The sequence below is a fragment of the Rhyacophila brunnea genome, unplaced genomic scaffold (assembly GCF_057557595.1).
Source record: "Rhyacophila brunnea isolate RB1 unplaced genomic scaffold, BYU_Rbru_1.0 scaffold_16, whole genome shotgun sequence".
In the NCBI taxonomy this organism is placed as follows: Eukaryota; Metazoa; Arthropoda; class Insecta; order Trichoptera; family Rhyacophilidae; genus Rhyacophila; species Rhyacophila brunnea.
The window spans coordinates 31,689,271-31,714,448 of NW_028232816.1; the positions used below are offsets into that span (position 1 = coordinate 31,689,271).

A 25,178-nucleotide genomic window follows, 5' to 3' on the forward strand; every position below is an offset into this window, starting at 1 on the left:
TTGGAAAAAGTGGACAGAAAACACTCGGGGCATTTTACACAACTAAGCCAACGTCGAATCAAAATGAGCGCAATTTTTGCAACAATTTGAATTTGAATTTTGTCTCTCAAAAGCGTACGCGATTGTCAGACGCAGCGGTTGACAGTCTGTGTTTTTTGAAATTCTATTTTAATAAGTAATGTTTTAAATTATTTTTGTTTTCGTACCTCTATTTCGTTTTTCTTCTTACGTAAAAAAAATCATAGAATTCTCGAGAATTCTTTTCTGGAAATCCCGAATCTCGAGAATTCAACATTTCATCATTTCGGGAAATCCCGAATCTCGAGATTGAGATTTTCTCGGGAAATACCCAACTCTACTCGTAATATGTAGTCCTCACGATTGTATTATTACTTATTAACAAAGAGTTCATGGCCCTTCGTCGTGGGTTTGAGTCCTGAGGGAATAAAAAATAGAATAAAAGACAGGAGTTATCCAGCGGTTTATCCTTAGAATTGACGGAATCAGCACTGAGAAACAGCAAAATTTCTATATATATACAGTTAGGATTTCACAATAAGGAGAAATACGCCTAGGCTTAAGCGCGGGTTTCACATATTTTCTTTCTCTTACTCATACGGCAGGCCGCGAGTTATGCAGTATGTATCCAGAGTGCTGCCCGATGCCAGCCCAAAATTGCCGCCCTCTTTCCAAATACAACAAATATTTTTAGTGGAAGTCAAATAAATGTTGAAACAATTATTTTAACAAAAATTAAGATATTTTACCTATTAAATAATATAACATTCTGAATTATAATGTAGAGCATTTTAAATTGATAGATACCTATGTATTAAATAAAGCACGGAACATGGCTCAATTAGTAAAGCATTTTGGCACGAATTTGCAGATATAAGGTACCTACTAAAAAAGCACAGCATGTTGATTTTCAAGTAAATCTGGTGTAATATTCTAGCTTTTTTATGAGAAGTTTTAAGTTATTTGCTGTGTCAAAATTAGGGATTGCAATACCGGTATTTCAAAATCGGTATTCAATTATTAATCGATACCAAAATACCGGTTTTAAAAATAGAGAATACCGGTATTTTCGGTATTAAGAAAGCATCCACGTTTATGTTTTTCGACAATGAATTTAATGTTATTTTTTCATTACTTACCTATTGTATATTAAATTTACTGCATAAATTTTATGCCGCCGAATACACAAATATATTGACTGAAACCAACAAAAGTTAAATAATATTAAAACAAAATCCCTCAAATTCTCATGATGAATTAACATATTTCGTAGAAGAAAATATTCGTGGCGAATATTTCCAATTATTCTATAACTATTGATCCAACGTTGATTGTAGGTACATCCAACAAACGTTGAATTTGAGAAAAATTTTCCTATATAGTATCCTCCACGTAACTTTGCAATTGTACACAGTGACAAGATTTGTGTGTAATACGCACTCCGTATTAGTGTATTAGTAAATGCCAGGCGCCTGATTTCATCAAATAATAAATTCAAAATAATTCAAAAAAATCTATTCCAAATTGCAAGGTTAGGTGGAGGGTAGTATACTCGGACTTTTAGTTTTTGTAAAAAATACCAGTTTTAAAATATTATGATCTATACATGGTATTGATAAAAATCAACATAATAAATGTAGGTAGGTATTTTAGGTTACTATAAAATAGTATTACAATAAATTGTAATAGTTATATTTATCAATATGTAAGTACTTCTTTTTCTATAATATGTTTTGACGAATACGGGTATTCTATAAGAAATACCGAAATACCGGTATTGATATATTCATTCGGTATTGCAATCCCTAGTCGAAATATGCTAGATTTAACGCCATACGCAATATGCGAATTTAAGCTAGATTGCTAGAACGCTATTCAGCAGTGACGTCTATGGAATGTAGAAGAAAACAGCTATTCATTGTAATCTTCATAAAATGTTCGAATCACAATCTTCGCGCCATAAAAATCATATAATAAATATAAATATACAATATACCTATTCCATCTTTACTTAGGTAATAATACCTTGCAATAAACATTTGGAAAACCGCGACCATCGATAAATTCAATAGATCGTTTCTCTCGTTCGAGTGCCGCGTATATCCATTTTGTATTTTATCAATACAAAAACAAATCATCATGGTGCTTACTCACCATCTTAAAAGCGAAATAAATCATTTATTTTTATTATTTTGAACATCATGTCACTCAGGGCACTGGATTGCGTTATTATTGATGTATTTTGACCTATCGTAGGTACGGCATGTGTGTCAGATAACAGTACGAATTCTAGCCGGCTATGAATGAATAAAATGATGTATTTTTGAAATAGCCAATGTTAAAGTCTACATAGATTACAGACAGGGAACTGAGAAATAATGGGAACTGAAATACCTAATGGGTAAGGAGTAGCAGGCAGTTACGTCCCTAGACAAAATGCTGTCCCTAGGCAGTGCCAAAATGCCGCCACATTTTTTTATACATTACTTTTTATCATCTTTTCATGACTCCAATATCTAAGAAATGTGTTGTATGGATACATTAACAAGATATATACCACTAAATCTAATTTAAATGCCATCTCTGAGACTTCAATAGACAATATTGCAAGTCTACGGTTTCAGATAGGTACACTTGAAAATACACCTGACAACTTCTAAAACTCGCGAGTGACTGGCAAACATATTTGGATAAATTTTAAATTAGGTAAGTACTTAAGTACCTACCTGTAATTCAAATACAATTCGCAAATCTCTAGGTGTCATTACTGCTCACCAAAATCGTGACGTCCAAGAACAACGGAAGTAAACTAGACATCGTGAACTCAGACAAAAAAATTAAGTATTGTTAAAACTTGTATAGTAGATACCTACCTAATTAATACACCTTGTTTCCAACCAATGAGACTATTTTTTAATGGAAAGATATTTCCGTTATTACTATTTGCCGTCCTTTGGGTAACCGCCGCCCCCAAGCGACGCTCAATCTGCCTACACCCACGGGCCGTCACTGGTATCAGGTAACCGGAGTAAGTAAGAATCCGGGATAAACTTAAACACGTGTCAAGAATACGTCATACGTTGAATACTGACAACTGCTCTCGGTTTATGCATTGACGCTTATTTAATATTGGTGTATTACACACACTGCACGTGCATAATGCGTGTTTCATTTTCGTAGGACACTCATACATTCAAAACCTTGCATCAAAATGTAGCGTATTGAATATAGCCTATCGGAATTCTAATTATGATAGTCTGTGATTACAGACCTATAAACTTATCTGAAGAATTTATGGGGGAGCCGTAGTCGAAAACTACCCAATTAAGACTCGCAACTGGACGAAATCTGACCAGTTATTACCTACTTACGAAAATAACCTAAGTACCCCTTCTTTTATACCAAAGTGTGAACGTTTGGCTTTAGCTAATTTTTACTATTATTACGAATGACGATACCTAACAAGATCCTAAATATGAAGAAAAATAACAAATATGTTGTCTTCGTCGTTGTAATCTTCATAACTGAGTGTCGTGATCACTCTAACTACTGCTTAACTGTGTGTGTGTGTGTGTGTGTGTGAAGAAAAAAGGGATGCAATTTTCACATTTAGTTGATAACCTTTTATGCAGTCAATGACATAGTACACCAATAAATGAAAATACGTAGTCTATATTATGTGGAGTAAAAGGGTGCCTTTACTGGAGCATACCTTTACCTGACCCATTCTCGGATCTAGCTGACGCGCGCATTTTTCTGAGATAAATTAATTACTACGATCGAAAATTGGGGGAGTATATGATCTACTATATTTGCAGATAATAAAAACACGTTTTAAAAATACAAACAGCAATTTATTAAAAGGGGGTAAAAGATCAGAAAGAGATCGATTTTGTGATACATTATAACTGTGATTCAGTGTGAGTTAGCCTAATCTTCTTCTTCTTCTTCCACGGCGCTACATCCCGGGGTGGGATTTGGCCTCCTCCACAACCGCTCTCCACTCACTCCTGTCTCTCGCCACACTTCTCCAGTTACCGGGTCTTCCTATATGAAGCCAGTCCACTTCTACGGCGTCAGCCCATCTCCTTCTTGGACGGCCTCTGGGTCTCTTCCGTTGGGGTAGCCACTTCGTCATGATTCTTGGCGCTCTAACTTCAGGCACTCTCTCCACATGTCCCGCCCATCGTAGTCTTTGGGACTTACAGTATCTTATGATTGTTTGCTGTTCAATCAGCTCTTCCAACTCGTGGTTCATTTTTATTCTGTAGTTCCCATTTTCCAACGTGGGTCCAAAGATTTTGCGGAGTACCCTAATATTATATTTAAATCTACTTATAACATTGTTTTTCCATACACATTCACAATATAAAACAAAATTACAATAAATTAAACTCCAGTTTTAATCTGGCTATATGCCCTATGATTAGGCTTACCATAATTATGAAACTCTAAACCAGGACATGAACAAGATATATGGCAAAGAAACAAATTTAACCACCAAAATTTGTTTTATTATTAATAGTATGTACAAAAGAAGAATGTAGAAGGTCTGCTGCAGCCATTGAAATACTACTAGATGAGAAGTTCCCATACAAGTGTCATTTTAAAAATGTACCACAAAAGAAGATGTTACGAATACCGTCTTATAATATTTCCTTGTATGTATAATGCGTTAAGACCGTTAACATGGATTCCCGAATTTCACCCGTTTTGCCCTGGCTGTAAAACTAAATTTGCGTTCTTGGAATAGTGACCCTAAGGGTGTCTGCAACCCAAAGTTTGCAAGCTACCAAAAATTCATGTCTGAGCGGACAGAGGAAGTCGTCATGCGCTGACTATAAGTTAGAGTAAGATGCAAGCTAGATCGGGCTTACTCATAATTATTGCCAGGTCGTTTTCGAGACAAATATTAAGTGAGCTTATATCGAGTTAAGTCCGCTGATATTAAAACAGTAAGTTTTAACACTGGCCGAGTCGCTGAAAATCGGGCGTCATTTTAAGAAGCATATGATTCATCCAGTAGTATATCAATGGCTGCAGCATACATTTTAATTATACCAGTCGTACTTCTCGCTGGAATGATTTTTTTTCGCACCCTACCCCGCCGTCCATCACATAATATACGCTACTACGGTCAATCATGACAATTTATTATTGACAATCATTCGTACTCGGAACAGCCGGGACAAAATGCCAAACCGGTCGGAATACCGGGACCGATGTGTGAAACCGGGACGTATGGTAATCATACCTATGATTCCATTACTAGATGTCACTTACTAGTAACTTTTATATGTCATCCGAATAGTTTTATAATGTATGTAGGTATGTAAAATAATCCATACATTTTCAATACGTCATCAAGAATGTTTCAATTGCTCAGATAATATAATAAAAAAACCGAAGTTCAATACCATTCAAGAAACACAAAAGGTTGCTAAATTATTAATTCTTAATCAAACATTGCTGGCCCACATATCTTCAATTCAAAAATCATTTATTGAGACCGCAATGCCATTTTTGAATTAATGTAAGCATTGTCGCCGACCGGACGAGTGCTGCTAAATATGCCAATCGAATACTAAATCACGAGTATACATCGAATGCATAGATAGACTATACTATATTATTTCTAATGACATTATATACAATCTAGAGTTAGTAATTTTCAATGTTTTCATCAAATACCTAGTTTGGGCCTGTTCCACCTGTTGGAAAAAAACTGTCAATTTTTACGAATGCTTTTGAAGTAAAACGTCTTCAACAATAGCGAAAAATGAAGAAGAGGACTATGGGAACACAAATTAACATCTTCGCACCATTGCTTGATCATAATGGATTAAATCAGAACAGGAATCATGTGCAGTTCTAGGTACTAAAAGCAAGATTATTCTTAGGACATTGCTCCTGAGTCACTTTTGGCAAAATTTCGAAATCAGTGATGCAGCTACCTTATGGCAAAAGTATATAATATTATGTCAATCACTGTGACCCAGCCGGACAGCCTCGTAAACCTCAGGTCAATAGTAGTTAATGAATTTTCCATTTTATAATATTATACCATTCGTAAAAAATATAGAATAACAATAATAAATTGCACGGAAATCTGAAAAAAATTTGGCGGTAAAGTCGATTAAACCAAAGAAAAATTTGAAAGGATGAGCTAAAAAATTCTGTACTTTTTGACGATTCTTTTCTTATGATGACCCTTGTATGATTTCTGTTTACAGTTGCAATATTTCTAGCTACGTTTTTCAGTTTTAAAAATATGTATAAACTATTAATACATAATAATTGATTTTACATAATTTAGAACAGCTTTATATATTATGCAAAATCATAGAAAAAATGTAATTTGAACCCATTTCTATCACAATCTTGGCGATGATCATTACCAATTATGCTACCGGTATCATTACGATTAATTGTGAATTTTAGGTGTGATTTCAAATTCCGTTAATATTGGTGACCATTTTTGTAAATTTAAATCACGATGTTAGTAAAACTAACGTTGATTCATATACAGCCTCGGGGTCTATCCAAATTATTCTAATCTGCAATAATTAATTCAATTTGAGTCTAAATTATACTATTGAATAAAATGACTTGATAATATCATAATAATGTACCTATATATTCCTATATTATTTGAAAGTTTTTTTTAACATTTCGTTAACCGTGTAATTATCTTTAAATTCCTATTATGGCCAGTATTACGTAATATTGATTGGTCATTGACTTTGATTTTCTACCACCAGTCCGCGTCCCATATGTTAGAAGTGACGCTCTAATTTTTTTTTAAACTTGGAACAAATTTTAATAATTATTATTTTAATTTGCTTTTTCACCACAATGTTACTTAGTAAAATATAAATAAAAAAAATATTTAATTAAACAAAAGCCGTCTTATACCAATAAAACAGCATTCCGAACCAAAAATCGGCTAGTAATATTCTCTATGATTTTAATTAATAAAACGTTGTTTATGTAAATATTTAATTTGACATTTTTTAATATCAACACTGAATTGGATTCGATATTTGAAACTTTTTATGACGTTTGCTGTCAGATAAGAAAACAATCTAAAATTACAATGTTACGAAATGGCGAATGCTTTTTATTGATTATCTCTAATTTATATATTTTAGAATTTAAAATAATAACTTAATCAACTACAGCCATGGAAACTGATTATATCACGGATAAAAGCGGTGTTAATGTCGAAATTTTAAAAACCATACAAAAAGTAGAAAATAAATTAAACATTAAATTATCAGAGTTGGACAATTATCAGGATATTAAAAAGAAAATAGAAGAATGTATACGTAATAATGAATATAAGAGGTATAAAAAAAAGTTAAATGAAAGAATAATTATTAAAAAAATATTATCAGAAAGAGAGAATATTCAAATCAATAGATTTAAAATACGTAATGAACTACGAAGAAGTACGAACACATATTTATGGCATCAAAGCAATGAAGAAATATCCGTTTTTGAGGGTCTAAATGTTAACAATAAAGTGACTGGTGATATTGAAGATGTTACTGGTAATGAAGAATATCATAGTAATTTTGAATTGGTGTCGAAAAACGACATACATCGAAGTGAATTAAGAATTGACAATATGTTTTATGAAAGAGATAGGTTTGACGTCCAAATGAACCAAATAAAAAAATATTTATTTCAAAATGGCGGAGTGATTTCAAAAAATATGTGTTTTCAAGAAAAAAACTTATTTAAGAAATTAAAACTTTCTGATCCGAAAACAGTAGAATTTCATCCGAAGGAAATTTTATTCAAAGAATTCGAAGTTAAACGTAGATGCAGTAGAAAGTTGAAATTAAAAAATACTGGCAATTTTTCTCAATGGTGTAGATTTATAACAACAGTATCGTCAGTATCAATTAATGAATCTAATAACATTGGAGAAGTAATGATAACAATTTCACCAGATAATTATGTTAAAGTTCTGCCTGGTTTATCAACGTGTTTTATTGTATGTTTTGAGCCTAAAAATGTAACCGAAAATTTTGTATTAGTTTTTGAAGTTTTCGAAAAAAACAACAATGTAAAATATTATGTATGTGTTAACATGAAATGCATATTAATTGATGATACAATTTATGTTTCACCAACAAAAATTGATTGTGAATCAAAAGCTATTTGGGATTGTGAAAAACGTTACTCTAAGTCCGTAAAAATATTCTATACCGGAAGAAAAAACGTTTATGTCCGTGTGAGGAAAACTGAACGTAAATATTTTAATGATGAAAAAGAAAATCTTAATATTGTACAATCGTCGTGTAATATTGTAGAAAATATTCCAAAACAACCAAAACCAGCCAAGAAAAAAGGCAAAAAAACAACAAAAATCAAGAAATCCACCGCAATTCCGATAAAGCAAGATGACTATAATATTATTTCCCGCCATGTTTTACGTATTATCGAATGCTGTATTGAAAATGTATTCGATGCATTTTACATACAAACACAATATTTGAAATTAGAAGCAAACATAGACAATTTAATTCTAGTCTGGTTTAAGTATCCACAATATATTGGTATGCATCAATGTGTATATGATTTAGAATTTTACGAAAATAACAATAAAACCGAAGAGTCGTTTTCTGATCCTTTTATGGTAAAAGAAGTAATATTATTGGCAGAATCATACGATTTACCAATCACTATAGCACCACTGGTACTAGATATGAGAGAAACTCGATATTCTACGAGATATTTAACAGATTATTTCACTATATCTAATACTCATAAAAATCTCCCTGTAGTGGTGACCATAAAATTACCAGAAATGACAAATTGCCACGTCATTATACAACCGATGAGCTTATTCCTTCAAGCTCAAAATAAATACCGATTCGATGTTTCATATTTCCCCAAAATTATTAAGAGAGATTTAATTTGTGACGAACAGCCAATCTTATATTTTAATATCAAAATTTATATATCGATAAATTCTAACAAATATTTTGGTTCATCCCCCATCAATTATGAAATATATTTACCATATTGAAACTATTATATTATTTTTTGTTTTTATCCAATTTATTGTAGTATTTAAATATTTATACGTTGTATATTCTATTTATTTTAAAATTATGACGAAAAGAATGTATTGAATAAACTACTGACCAGAAACAATTTTGTCATTTTCTCTTTTAAGTATAAAAATCTTATATATTAACGTCCTACCATGAAAAATCGTAACGCACTGGTGTCACACGAAAGTGTCACGTTTTTTGTCAATACCTACTTCACTAATGATATAATATTTTGTTCGTTAGTGTTGCGGAGTTTCGAAACGGTGCGCACATTAAAGTTAATGGCCTCACCTAACCACCCTTAGCCCGCACCACACCCTGTCTTAATCGGGTGTATCACGGGACGGAAGCATAGAAGCAGTATAAGATAAAACCAAAAAAAGCCCTCCAAACAAACCCGTCCCGCACCACACTCGTTCTTAATTGAGCGTATCACGAGGCACATTACGTTTGTGATGTGATGAATCTGGTGACCGGACAAAACAGAACACGACAAAACAGAACAGCCAGGGGAAAAACGAAATACATATACTTATATACTATAAATATTTAATATTATAAAAAAAAACAATTTTTAAGTGAAATCACAAGGTATAATATAAAATTTCATTTTTTTTTACAATAATGCATTTTTTATATATAGAGTATATACAATTGTATAATGTAATCACTGCATGTTGGCCATTTGGCGTAAATACCTCAATCTATCTGTTTGATTTTGATAATCATGCACAACTATTGCCACTCGATTCCTAAGTGTCTCATACTTTTTTTTTATAACTTCAAGGCGACCTGTATGAGCACTAGCTAATAATAATCGGGGTGCCGGACGAAATCAAAAAAATCACGAAAAAAATGGTTTTTTGTCTCTCCTGCAAAAAAATTGCGCAATCGCAACACTTATTTTCAATTGCGCAAATTTTACAAGGGAAACAAAAAAACAATTTTTTGTAGAAAAAATGGGGTTTTGTCTCTCCTGTGAAAAATTGCGCAACCTGAACACTTATTTTGAATTTTTTTATATCTCTTTAATTATTTTTCGGGATTTCGGCCTTCGGGATTCCGGCCAATCGGGATTTCGGCCTTCGGGATTTCGACCCAAACCCATCCTAAGCTTGCCGGCAACACCGAGTTAAGTTTATTTGAGGCTTTCTAGCGATTAGTAATGCAGAAATTAGGTATATAATTTGATTTATTATGGCGTATTGAAAATCTCTGCTATTAAAAATCTATCAACATAATAGAGATAGGACAATTTCAATATTACATTTATATTTTTCCTCAAAAGTCATAGTTATATTTATCGTTGTTCTGTTTTGTCACTGTTCTGTTTTGTCGTTTTCCTTTTTTCAGGGAGAGAAGAGAGACATTGAAATGACAGAAAAGAAAATGAATTTAATATATTATGTATGACAAAAAACGAAAAGTATAAGATAGTATGATTTTTTAAAAATCTAAATTTACAAGTTTTAAAGGAAACCGTATTATCACGTGACTTCTCTTACTTCGTCTGGCGTCGCCTTGACGATCTCTGCTCCACGGAAAGGGTTGTAGATTTTTTCTTTCCAACAATTTGCTATTGCAAAGCGCCAACATGAGTGACGTATGTTATTTTGTTTGACGAAATTTCGATTTTTGGGAGAAACCCTCCAATATACCTATAGGCATTGCAATTGACAAGGTGTTGCATTATTTAAAAAAAAATAGTACCGAATCGCATCTGGTAGCTTTTTTTAACGTGTTAACGGTTTGACGTGAACATTTTTTAATATTTCTTTCACACAATTTAACAATGGAAAATTATAGATATTATTTTTAGCGTAGATAATAATTATCATTATTATAGAATCGAACATAATAACTAGTGTCTGTAAAATTGATTGTCAACGTACCAAAACTGAATATACCTTTATTTGAATAAATATAAAATATAACCCTCTACATTTCTTCCCCTTTGGCAGGTCTTCCGATGGATTCCCACTCTCTAGTCCTGATGTGTTTGGTCGCCATATCGTGGTGTCCTTTGGCCACTGGTGGAAACCCTAACGAGCCACATTCAAGACAGAAGCGTATTCTCTGGATCACCAACGATGGGAGACTGGCCTTTCCACCAGGAACTTCTTTGGTTCTCGCACCTTCGATTTCTATGCCCTTCATCAGACACCCACCTGAAGGTTTCTTCTCCAACGTCACATTCAGTTTGCCCTTCACGAGTAAGTATAATTATTTTATTCTTTAACTAATCTTTAATCTACATATTAGTATAAAAATGATTATATTATATTGTCTTACATAAAAGACTATTTATAAAAAATATCAATGTTAGTATTAGTCTGTTTTTGATTCGCGCATGCGTAAAAATGTCAAACTATCTCAAATCATTTGTGATCTGTAGCGGGGAAAAATATATTTTATTCCACTCATTGGCGAACGTGTGAGTCCAGCGTGTCAACGAGCTTGATATTCGATACTTATTCCCACCTTTCCGAGGATGAAAACCAATGCATGATATTCGTCACTGTCCTGGCAGAAGACACTAATTCGAAAAAATGACATATTGAGTTAGTTATACCAAAATGTTCCTTATTTCAAACTTAAGCGTCTGGAAACCTTCTTAATAAATAAACAGTCTTTATTTTAAAGTCATCCGTTTTACGATTACTTAATAAACTCACATGATAGACCATTTCAAACATTTTAACAACTTCAAAGTCAAATTACTCAAAACTAGTATTCTCCAGTTAGTGTGTTCTGCCAGAACAGAGACGATATTATAATGAATGCTAGGTTGAAAGTTTAAGACGGCTGAGCTCATCTGAGTCACAATCCTTAGTTATATCCAAGTTTTGACCATTGATATAATACCGATGAAGAAGAAATCATATTATATTATACACATTCAATATTTTCCTTATATAGATCTAGTAATAATAATTCAAGAATAAAGTAATTAACAGTAGTTATAAAATATTTGTATAATGTCGAATAACATTGAAAATTTGGGAAAAAGAATTATTTGTCAAGAATGATATTTTTTGATCACCCATAAGTTGCATAATAGAAAACTACATAATATGTTCATAACTAATCCAGAATCTATAATTAATCGATATTATAAGATCTATATAATATGACCTACATCAGCAATTATCGTTGTTCTAACTCCTGAGACTACGATGTTTTAAAGTATAAAATTATTATGTTTTTTACAGGTAGCAAACTAAAATATTCCCTCACCTTAACCTGTTGAGTATAAGATTTTTTCAATACAGTTTTCGTGTTGTAGAGTGTGTATTTTTTGTAGTGTTTCAAGTAAATAGATTTGCAAACTATTAAAAATAATACGTACCTGGAAACCAGTAGCGTACAGACTATAGATGCTGTGGATCCGGCGCATCTCTCCATAATCAAAATAATCAATATAACCATAAGTAATATTTATTAATAAGCTCTTCTCGTATATACTATCTGGAGTAGGTATCTTGTTTGATAAATAAAACAACGTATTCTGATGAGCAACCCTGAATCTACTGCTAGAAATATCCTTGTACTTATATTATGATATTGATAGATAAGCCTAAGCATATGGAAATTAAAGAAAAAATGACGTCTGGTATCTTAATAATAATTTCCATACGAACTTGGAATTAAATAGAACTTTCTATATTATTTTTTTCATATAAAAATACCACTTACGAAACTAACTATAACTTAACTCACTGTAACTTTCTTCAGTGATATTTAAAGAGAAATAATACAAGGCTCCATTTGAAAGAATATTCAACACATTTGATACTAATTTTATAAACAATTTTTTTGTTACTTCTCGCGTAGCTTTTAATTCGGTATCTTTTCACAGATCTCGATGCGATGAAAATTCAGTGTCAAAATTCGGAGTAGTTCGGTGCTTTAAGCTCGCGGTCAACATAGACCAATCTTACAGTAGAAATGGCTAGATTTTTTAAATAAATTAAATAATGTGATACTCATGTCATGATCATAATATAAACTGTCATCATAATAATATGAAAGAATCACAATGCGATTATTTATTTTAGTTTAAAATGTATTCTAAGCTTAATTCAATTAGTGAGATTAGTGATTCTTCTCTTCTCAATTCTTTTCGATTTTCAGGGTTCTCAAGAATAATCTTTTTCAGAATAATATTCTCGACTCATCACTAGGAAAATTTCTCTTATCTTAACTTTCCATTGTTTTATCTCGATATACCTAAGAGTTTTTTTTTATTGTATCTTACATTATTATTAATTAATTTAACAATTTAGTTAGCTGTGTGTGTGTGTTTTTCTTGATTATTAGTACCTAGTAGTGTGTGTTTTAAAATGTTTTATCCATATTGTAGTAAGTAATATCAGCTAATTTAACAAATAACTCATATCGGTATATTCTATAGCCATTTAAAAAAATGTGATGGGTCATTTATTGATCGTGAATGAACAAGAAGACAATAGAACATACTATTGCCGGCGTGAAATATTTGTTGAATATTAGTTGTAATTATATACTTATGTTGATCCTGTGTGTGATTATATGTATTTTTATTATTATTTAGTTCAAAGCAGGCTTGAGATTGGGTTGATTATTTGGGACCCGTATCAGTTGAAGTACAACATTATATTGACGGGTGTTCTTAAATATCTTTAGACGACGCTGTGTAGATATTACCTGTGGCTAAACCAAACTGACCTACTATTGGGCATGCTTACTTACCATAGCTATTTATTAATTAAAAAAAATGGACATTACAAATTAGAATTCAAGACATTCACAAGGTGACTTTTTATTTGAAAAAATAACTGGTTTTAAGCAGCCAAGTTTAATAAAAATACGTTTTATTATATAATACCAATATTCCAAATATTACCCTCAGATGACAGAAAAAAAACATAAGCGATGATAGACAATAAAATAAAATTTAAAAAACAAAATTCACATCACATCTCTTAAAGTGTATATCTTTGGGGAGCGCATTGATCAGTCTCACATGCCTTACTAATTATTTGGCTGATAAGCCTGACACAAGGAAACAGAGTTCATGTTTGCGACCATGTAGGTAATTGGGCGGATATAAAATCAAACTTTTTAGGACATCAGGATTTGAAACCGCCCATTGTGAGCGTGTCTGGAAACTACGTATGAAGTTCTCCGTATTACACTTCACTGTGAAATGTTGTGTCGGAAATATATGGCCGTATATTAAAGACCATCCAGCCTCTTTGGGTCGTTTGAGATAAAATTCATGTCTAAATAAAACACGGTTCTTGTCGGTTTACACTTTTTACAGGAAGCCAGTAGCAAACAAATTTTGAAAATAGCCGATATAGTGAATTATTTGTTAGGTTAGGTTAGGTTAAGTTAGGTTTTCATTATTGAATTCATGAATTTTGCCAAAATCAGCAATAGAAATTGAATTAATGTTCATATTGAATCTAATAAAATTGGAGACAATATAGTATACGCATACGGTCATCTCTTTCCGTTAAGAAAGCTCACGGCGAATTGTGCTACGGTGAAATGTTTTACGTACAATTTACATGTACTTAACCCCTTTGCAAGAGCAGGTAAAATGTCTTAAGAGCAGAAGTGACATACGAATTTCAGTATAGTGAATAGCGAGTATACATTGAAAAAAAGTAATCTAAAAATTATCGAAAGGAAAATAGTTATTTGTGTTAAAATAAAGACATCAACGATTTTTTTCTGGATGCGATCTAAAATAAGTTTGTAGGAAGCTTCATAAGAACTCCAAATAATCGACCCATATTCAAGCATACTACGCACTAACAAGACGTAGAGTGTACGTATTATATTTAAATTCTTGGGTGGTTATAATTTGAATACATTTTCGGCTTTTTTCTTTCTATTGGACATATTTTAATTTCACATGCTAATATTCTTATTGCGTTTTCTAGTTGATTTCGATAAACTGGGCCTGACTGACAATGAGAATCCGTACGGAGAATTGCCGCCCATTTTCTCGAGGTCCCTTGGAAGGGCGGCCGGTGGGCTGATGGGGGATTTCATCTCGCAATATCTGGACAGGAGACGAGGGAAACGGTCCACACTTAAAGATGGTGTACCACCCCACGTTGAAGAGAAACTACTTCATTTTTTGCACGGTGGCGAACGGTATTATACTTTTTTACAACGTTTTTATTAGGTCGTATTCTTATTTTTCTGGTGATTGTTTATCCTGTACAAATCTTGCAATTGATGTTTAACAAACTTCCCGACTAGCTAGACATTTGAAACTTTTGGAATATATCAAAACACGATCCCAATGCATTTTTTTAATACTTTTAGCCATCTTTAAGTAGAATTGAATTCATTTTCAGTTAATTCTGTTTTGTATGAAAAGTTATTTCGGAAGAAATCCGTAATCCAATCCACTATTATCGGTTGCTAGGGGTCTGGGGTCCTAGCAACTAAATTATTAATATATACGTATGTTACTATGGAAATCAAAATTAAAGGTTAAAATGACATTTCAGTATTATTTCTATAGTCTTTCGCTAGTCAAGTCAAGTTTATATGATTCAACAGAAAATTTAAAAACGTTGTATATATAAAGTTATTTTTTATGTTGTAATTATTATTATTTATCTCAATTTATAAAATATGTAATGTGTTTATTATTCATACATAGTGAAAATTTAAATATATTTCCTTCTAACACAGATATAAAACAATTAATACATATGACTTTTTAAATGAAAAAAAATGAAGCGGAGAAAGTGCTATGATTAAATTGGCTGCATTATTTTTATTTATTATTTTATAACCGTCATAAATTCGGTCTTATCCGTGTACACTTCCAAAATCCAGTAGTGGGTTCGGGTTGGTGGAGGCCCGAGGCACTGACTGATTGTGCGTGCATAAATTTCAGTTTTCCGACGTACCTGTACGTAGGTAAAAATATTAATGTATTTCCTACTTAGAATGCCTTCCTAGAATTCCTATAATGTAACTTAAAATAATTATTATTGTAGATAACAATGAACACTATAATATTACTGAGTAGATCAGTGTTTTGTGTAGAAATTCCCTACGTAAATGTTTGAGTGGCAATGCTATTGGCATTTGATTTTGGTTGCAGCAATTTTGTTATACTTTTGGTAATATGTTAGGTATATCTACTCAATTTGTGTAAAAGTCGCGTATTTTTTAAGATTTTGGTGTAATTTAATAATGATTCTATGACTGGTTTGAACTGTTTTGAGGCCTCCTTTTGAAACTTTTGACGAATCGAGTGCGTCATCTCTGTTAAAGAAAATCGCCGCTGCTAGAATCTGGTAGCATGACGTGTTAACACTCGAAAATAGTATTAGGTGGCAGTGCCAACGTGTTCAATGTGCTCGATTTATTTAGTGCCATAAAGGACCAACGCTCTGACTGATTACATTAAAATAACATTTAAGATTTTGTAATTGTATAACCGATGTTAAGGGCGGACATGCTCAGCGTTGGTCAAAATGGAGCTTTTGTTAAATTTTAAAAACATGCTCCTGGACATTCCTTAAACGTTGTAGATAATCTATTTATATAATTTTGAAGCCTTACTATCTTTTATATTTATTTTAAACATTTGATGACTGCATAAAGTATTTTTATTACATAAAATAGTATTCTATTAAACCTCTCGCTCTAATGTTTTAGAATATCGTCATATTTCAGTACATGAATGTGCAGTGGTGTTAAGATTTTTTACGTTTATTAATTTTTAAACGCATTTATAAAACCATTGGTATAATTTATGTCGACATTATTATAGTGAAATATTTACGATAAAAAAATATATTGATATTCTCTGTGATCCCAAATTTGACAAGAATTAGGCATTTTATTATTCAAAAAATGGGCAAGATTAACACACTTGAAGATAATTCTAAAGATATTAATTATAAGCTATGTCTTTGAACATTCAAGTGTGATAAACATCTTACGAATAATGATTGCTTTATAATAATTATTGACCTAAGAATAAGGTAGTATTTTTTCTTTTGACATTCCCCAGTGGTTATACTACAACATACGGCCGTAGCCATCAATTGACAAACTATAATTGAAGTAGGGAGTAAGATCATGTTAACGCGCGTGTTTGAACATGTACCTAACCGATTTTTTTTTAAAACGGTGCTTGTTAAAACACGCGCGCTAACATGATCTTACTTCTTACTTCAATATTAGTTTGTCAATTTATGGCTACGGCCGTATGTTGTAGCTTAACCACTGGGAAATGCCAAAAGAAATGGCGTATTTCAAAAAACACTACCTTATTCTTAGGTCAATAATTATTATGAAGCAATCATTATTCGTAGGATGTTGACACTTGAATGTTCAAAGACATAGCTTATAATTAATATCTTTAGAATTATCTTCAAATGTGTTAATCTTGCCCATTTTTTGATAATAAAATGCCTAAATCTTGTCAAATTTGGGATCACAGAGAATATCAATATAATTTTTTATCGTAAATATTTCACTATAATAATGTCAACATAAATTATACTGATGGTTTTATAAATGCGTTTAAAAATTAATAAATGTAAAAAAAATTAACATCACTGCACATTCATGTACTGAAATATGACTATATTCTAAAACATTAGAGCGAGAGGTTTAAAAGAATACTATTTTATGTAATAAAAATACCTTATGCAGTCATCAAATGTTTAAAATAAATATAAAGGATAATAAGGCTTTAAAATTATATAAATACATTATCTACAACGTTTAAGGAATGTCCAGGATCATGCTTTTAAAATACAATAAAAGCTACATTTTGACCTACGCTGAGCATGTCCCCCCAAATCGACTGCGTCATCTGCAGCAAAGAAAATCGCCACTGGATGTGTTCAATACGCAGCCAGAGAGGGATTGTGTGTGTGTGTCTTTGTATTTGTGTGCTGTGTATCGCGCTGCGTTACAGACAGATAAATCAAGACGTATATTTAATTAAATAGTATCAATTAATGCTTTAATTTTATTACAGAGCTATACTATTTGGAGCGGTAGAAGATATGCTTAGTAACTTTGGTCTGGAAGGGAAGCCATGTTTGCTGAGAGCAATTTGCGAGGTCCACGCACATCCTTTGAGTAATTTCGGCTTCTTAGGAGAGATATTGAAATTATTTTTTACGTAAGTTAATATACTTTGAAGAACGTTTATTTTTTTACCACGTAATGCATTGACGTATTAATCGTAGTATCTAGAAAAAATAGTTATGAAAGTCTACTGCCGTCGATGACTGACGGAAATAGGACAACTGGACGCCAGGACAATTGGGCGCCGCACTGTCGAATGAAATAAATATACGTTCGTTACGATTTTATACAGAAAATAGACGAGGAATTTTAATCAATTTCTATCTACTACTTAGTAGTTGTAATTCATTTTGCTCTTAACATAATGTTTTTTTATTGCGGATTAAGAATTATCATGCCTCAGGCTTTATATAAAAATAAAATAACCCTCTTCTTGTTGGAACTTAAACATATGCAAAATCAAACTATTATGTACGTGTGGATATTTAAATTCTCACCAAGTATTAAATAATAATATAATAGTTTCAATATAAATAATAATATTAAATATATATTTTAAAGGTACCTACCTATAATTTTATTCACGAAAGTCTATTTATTTTCGAATTTCATTCAATTGCGTGGCGCCCAATTGTCCCGGCGCCGAATCGTCCTAGACCCAAGACTGACATTATAATTTACTACCATATTTTAGTGGCATTTTATCGGAAATATGACCTACAGATTACTGATGTATGCCATAGGATAAATTACTATAGCATGAAATTTAATCAGTTTTATTGATAATTTCCATCCAAATATTTAGATTTACAAATTTATAAATAACTAAAATTTGCGTTTGATGATGGTTTTCATCTTATTGTAACACATACTTTTATGATTATTTTATCATTAAATAATTTAAATCAACATGTTCTTTCGTATGTAGCTTCGATATAGATAACCAGCGTCAGTATGTTCATAATACCGAGACTTGTTTCTAATTTTACCGTGTCCTATGACTATATAATTTTGATTTATTAATCATCTTCCATTTGTAATGATTAGGGCTAGTCGGTCACCATACAGCGATCTTCTCCAGGAGTACGTGGAAGCTGAGAAAGCTGGTTCAGGAGACGCAGAAGGTCCTGGGGAGTGCTGGCCATACTACAAGCGATGTTCTAAATCACTTTTCTTACCAAGAAAGAATAAATACGCGTATGTATATAACATATCGTTATATAAGATAATCGAATAAATTCAATTTGTGGCAATTTGGAAAAACATTTTTCCCCTCGTCAAATTTTTTTTTATGCCTCTGCTAATCAGGGGGGCCTGTGCTATAATTCATTTAGCCATTATGGTATATCCAATCCTGTAAAAGACTGCTTTCGTATACTGTCATAAATTAAAAGAAAGTAAAACTAAAACAGTTACTGGGGTTAATGTTTTTTTTTTTTTTTTTCTTTATTTGGTAGCAATTGAGCTCTTCTCTGAATGGAAGGCTATTCTGCTTTACAATGGTTTACAAAAGTATACATACATTTTTTTAACGACAGGCATAAATAGTTACATTATTAATGATACAGAATTACATTTTTGTTACACTATACACTAGACATTTACGTTACATTTTTGGAGAAATTCATGTACAATTTTCATAACTGAAATATTTGGTTTTGCCAGGAACGAATTAATCGTAAAAGGAGGGGATAACCTGCATTTTCCCAACATATTCAATAATACTTTTCTCTCCTGGTCATAGACATCAAATTGCCAGACAATGTGGTTAAGATCTTGAGTGGGATGTCCACACTGACACAGAGGGCTATCTACCACTTTAATTTTGTACAATGATTCGTTGAGACTGTAATGCCCTGTCCTGCTTCTAGCTATTGTCACTATTACATCTCGCTTTATTTTACAATGTTTACTAAACCAAGTTTTAGGAGATCTACTATAAAAGTTTTGATAGCAGTGTGTTCCCTTTTCAATCCCAAGATTTTCTAAATATTTACCGTTATTTTCGCTCATTGTTTGTTTAAACTGGGCGTTAAAATCTGTGTATGGAATTCTTATATTTTCTGATGGGTATTTTACAGATTTTTTTGCCAATTGATCAGCAATTTCATTGCCATTAATTCCTTTCGCATACCAGATTCATTTGTGGTAAGCACAGGCCAAAAGCCTATTAATACCAAAATAAATAAAATTATGCAGTAAAGCTCGCAAACCATTTGTTTGAAACTGTTTCAAAACTAAATGTAGTTTGGATAGTTCACATCGTACAAATTCGCACGTTATAATCAAAACACTTTTACACAAGACCATTTGTCACTACTTCCAATGAAATAGCATAAAGAATATTCCATTTTTTGTACAATTTTTATTTATTTACATGTTGTTCTTAGCTGGGCTTAAAACATGTTTTCATACAACGCACCATCATTATTCTATTTTAGGTGATCGATCACGTAAAATCTCAAATCTATAATAATATTATTACCTAAGAAAACAATGCATAGCGTCAGTAAATCAAGCCGTCATTTTCTATTTAATTTATAACCAGTTCTGCCAATGTAGGCATTATTATATCAACCATACTAAAAATATTTCAAAATCGTAGTCTTGAAAAAAATAATCGTACACAATTTTATGATTGTAAAAAATATTTGATAATTAATGCTATACGCAATTTTATTACAGAGAAAATGCAGAGGCAGACCACCTTGGAGAGGTAAAGTCACGAGAAGGCGGAGAAGAGAGTGAAGATATGATTACAGAAGTTACACTGGACAGTAACTTCAACGATATAAACGGAGCAAATATTCATCCTATGTAAACACATCCCATACAACATAAGATTTTCCTTCAAATGGGTGGTACTATTTTGTCCGTAACTGTATTTTTTGATAATTTCCCATGGTATTTTAACTTTTTATTTCATGAAAAGTTTATTTAAGTGTGATTTTTTCATTTTCGCTCAATTTCATTTTTGCTCAACAACGGAAAATAAAGATTTGATTCTTTCATGTTTTATAGGTTAATAGTATTTTGAAATATTATGTACGAGGTGGTCCCAGAAGTACCCGACCTAACAAAGAAAACACAAAAAAATTGGGACTTTTTTATTTCTCTACGTAGTCTCCTTTTAGGTCGATACACTTTTTCCAGCGATGTTCAATAGCTTTGATACCCTGTTAATATTGAGAATCGTCGAGCTCCTCAAAATAGCCATTAACCGCCGACTCCACCTCTTCATTGTTGGCAAACCTTTTACCACCGAGCCATTTTTTCAAATTTGGAAACAGAAAATAATCCGATGGGGCAAAATCTGGCGAATAGGGTGCGTGAGGAAGCAATTCGAACTTTAACTCATTGATTTTGGCCATCGCGATAATGGATGTGTGAACTGATAAATTGTCCTGATGAAACAAAACTTTCTTTTTCGCCAAATGCGGTTATTTTTTCTTGATTTCATCACTCAAACGCTGCAATAAGTTTGGATAATACACGCCGTTGATTGATTTTCCTTTCTGAAGATAATCAATGAAAATTACCCCACGCGCATTCCAAAAAACTGACGTTGACCTTGCCTGTAGATGGAACTGTCTTTGCCTTCTTTGGAGCCGATTCTCCCCTTTCAGTCGATTGTTTTGACTGTTCTTTCATCTCAGGTGTAAAGTGAGGGACCCATGTTTCATCCATGGTTATGAATAGATGCAAAAACTCTGCTTTATTGCTGTGAAACTTTGCCAAACACTCGATTGAAACATCCTCCCTCTGCTGTTTTTGTTCCATTGTGAGTAATCGCGGCACCCACCTTGCGCACAGCTTTCTCATGTTCAAATTTTCAATCAATATGTGATGTTTGGCACTTTTTGAAATGCCTATCATGTCTACTAGCTCGTGCAATTTCAGTCGACGTTTATCCAATACCATTTTGTGGATTTTCGTCACCATTTCTGGCATGGTCACCTCATTTGGTAGACCACTGCGATGTTCGTCTTGGCAGCTCGTACAGCCTCGTACTCAGCCACCCAATATGTTACTATTGTAAACAAAGGAGCAGACACCCCCAGAGTAGAATCTAGCGCCGCTTTGATATTGGTTGGACTGAAGCCTTTCAAATGAAAGTATTGTATCACATAAATATGACTAATTTTTTCCATTCCATTCCATTCACTGAGAGCGTTCACTGTTGATGGCTGACAAATAATTACTGAACAACGTAGCATCGTCAAACTTCAAACTTAGGCTTTATAAGGTTGGTACTTTCTATCATGGTAACTATTTTTAAACAACAACTGCTATCTATACGTCAGGTCGGGTACTTCTGGGACTACCGGTATCACTTAGGTACTGAATACTTTATGGCAGTGGTTTTCAAAATGTGCAGTTTCGCAGTTTGTTCAAAATAATATATTAATTTCGACCGAACTTAATTCAATGTGCTAATGCTAATGCATAGTTACAATGATAGATTCTAGCATACTTGCAGACATTATGTACGAACACGAAATCTGATTGGATTGTAGCCCACTGTCTCCAAATGTCCTAATCATTAGTAAAACAACCGCTTTTCAAAAGGTTTCAAAGTTCTTTCGTGACCCAATATCCATTTAATTTTACTTCGGTATTGATAAGGCGTCTTGTGACAGTACCTACATTAAAAGATAAAACAATCGATATGGAACTGGGTGTTTTTTGGTTATTGTAGTAAATGATTTTTTTGCTGATTTTCGAATCCTGGTTCCATTTCCGATGTCATCTGAGCTGCTAGTTGCAAGCCAACAAAGCTGACTCGGCGGTAGCTGTAATAAAAAGCTGTTTGATTTCATGAATTAATTATGCTCAGCCATCCCAGTAACAGTTTTTTTTAAAAGGCCGCGTCGCGAAAAAATATTTACAACATGGTGTCATGAAAAAAAAACTTTGAAAATCTCTGCCTTAGGGATGGACCACACTTTGCGGTTGTATACAATATAGAGTAGATATAAACAGAAACTATCATTTGCATTATAAAAGATTGCTTTGATCTAACAAACGTGTGTATGTGGAAACCAAAATTTGCCGATATACGACTCCATTTTGCGACCGTAAAATATTTTCATGAGAGTAAAATAGCTATAAAAACGATTGTCGCACTATCTAAAATTGTTGATTAAATCATACATTTTTATACATGATCATCAAATTAGTTGTAACTTATATAATAATATATGTATTTTAATAAATTATTGAGTCAATTGAAATATAATTCGCAAGAAATAAAATTATGCGTGATAAATCTATTGAGAGTGATAAGTATTTTTAAATTATTTAAATATTATAATATAATATTATGTCTTATTAGAATTAACAGCAAAATTGTTAATAAATTGTTTAAGTATGCACCTACTTACTTAATATCGTTGCGTTTAATAGGATTGCTGCCAAAAGTTGGTTAGTCAATAATTTTGGTATTTAGAGTTAACAAGGGATTCTAATATGTCCATGTATAAATATGTGTGCTAGAAAAATTCAAGGACATTCTATGTATTAGTCGGCTCGCACATTGAAACTCGTCTCGCCTAAAAACGTGTCGAATACGTCGATGTGACGTCATCGTTATTTAACGAAACAACATAATACGTGTTGCCAAATGGAGCTTCGCAGATTGATCGAATGCAACTGTTTCGTCTGAAAAAAACATTTGGCTGTTGCATTCGACATGTTGCATCCTTCTCGGGCTCCGAGTCGGAGGGTCGAAGTCACAAAGAAACACCTACGAATTGGTCATTCCTATACCGGCTCGCCGATCACCACATTGAAATATCCATACGTTTCGAAGGCTAAGCGCGACTGTCGCTAGTTAGATGTGCGAGTTGTGTCATGCAACACTGGCCGCCCGTTCTCGGAAGTTTTGATTTATGGCGGTCAGGCACACGAGGCGAGTTGTGATGTGCGAGCCGGCTTATGGAACATGCACATAAAGTCCAAAGAAATGAGCATTATGCGTGATTTTAGTGGGAATGTTAAACTTCAAATTGCAATAATTACTCCATAACATGATTTCGAGACTTGTCAACTTTTGTCAGTAACCCATGATATATGCCAGTCATGAACGAAGTGTTACGCCGGTTTCATACGCATCGAATATTTTCGAACGATATAAAGTCGCAAGATTCCAGTGGAATATGGAACTGTATAGAAGTTTTTACATTACTGAAGCGACTTTTTCAAGCCTCTGTGGTTGGGGCCGTATATCGGCCGCCAAGTGGCCTCGTATCTGTGTGTACGTAACCTAATGCATGGTTTCACACACAGAAAATATTGTAGCAGTTCCCATATAATATAATCAATAGTGAGCATTTCATTCTTGTTTATTTTATTCATTTATCTTCCGTGATTGTTTTGTACGGTGACAATATTAGTAAAATATACTCCACATGAAAGCATGTAATTCGCCTTCGTCTGCGACTAATAATCGTGCGATAATATTCGCTGTATATGAAACGGGAATTAAGCTGAAGTTTGGTTTAATTATGTACATATTATCTGTTTGATCGTAATATCAACCTGCAGAGGGTCGACAGATGCGCACCTCAAGTTGCTAGAAAAACGCATTAGTTACAATAGTGTAGTGATCGAACGCATCGCCATGTAGATTCAGTAAAACTCGACCGCAGTTACTGAAGGTTACCGCAGATTGCTGCAAGCTACGGCAGGATAATTCGTGTTTGCTGCAACTTGCTGTGCGTGTGAATAAAATATATTATTATAACACATATTATTTGATTTATTGTAATAATAAAATTGTGGTGCGAAACAGTTATGAAATAAGTTTCTGCATAGTTATTTTCGGGGCTTCGAACTTAATTTTTTTTTCGTTTCGGTTTTTGTTCCGGTTCAAGTAAAAAAATATCTATCGGTTCGGTTCCGGTTTTCGATTTTCCGTTCAGCTCTGAGTGATTATTTTTAAATGTTTTTATTTGTATTACAAATTTATTTTCTACCTATTCTATTTAGATCATTAATTTATGGTACCTACTTGTATGATAGCCA

At 32.8% G+C, this 25,178-nt stretch overlaps 1 protein-coding gene across 2 annotated transcripts in view; it reads left to right on the plus strand.

Moving 5' to 3' along the window:
- Positions 1 to 23,220, plus strand: part of LOC147074646 (uncharacterized) — a 49,474-nt gene extending 26,254 nt beyond the window's left edge. For both annotated transcript variants that reach the window (XM_085943571.1, XM_085943572.1), the window contains exons 2-6: positions 11,048 to 11,299; positions 15,020 to 15,236; positions 18,100 to 18,246; positions 19,200 to 19,349; positions 20,838 to 23,220. In XM_085943571.1, the coding sequence (XP_085799697.1) occupies positions 11,048 to 11,299; positions 15,020 to 15,236; positions 18,100 to 18,246; positions 19,200 to 19,349; positions 20,838 to 20,973 (902 nt within the window). In that variant the 3' untranslated portion in view covers positions 20,974 to 23,220. The remainder of the gene's footprint in view (positions 1 to 11,047; positions 11,300 to 15,019; positions 15,237 to 18,099; positions 18,247 to 19,199; positions 19,350 to 20,837) is intronic.
- The last annotated feature ends 1,958 nt before the right edge of the window (positions 23,221 to 25,178 follow it).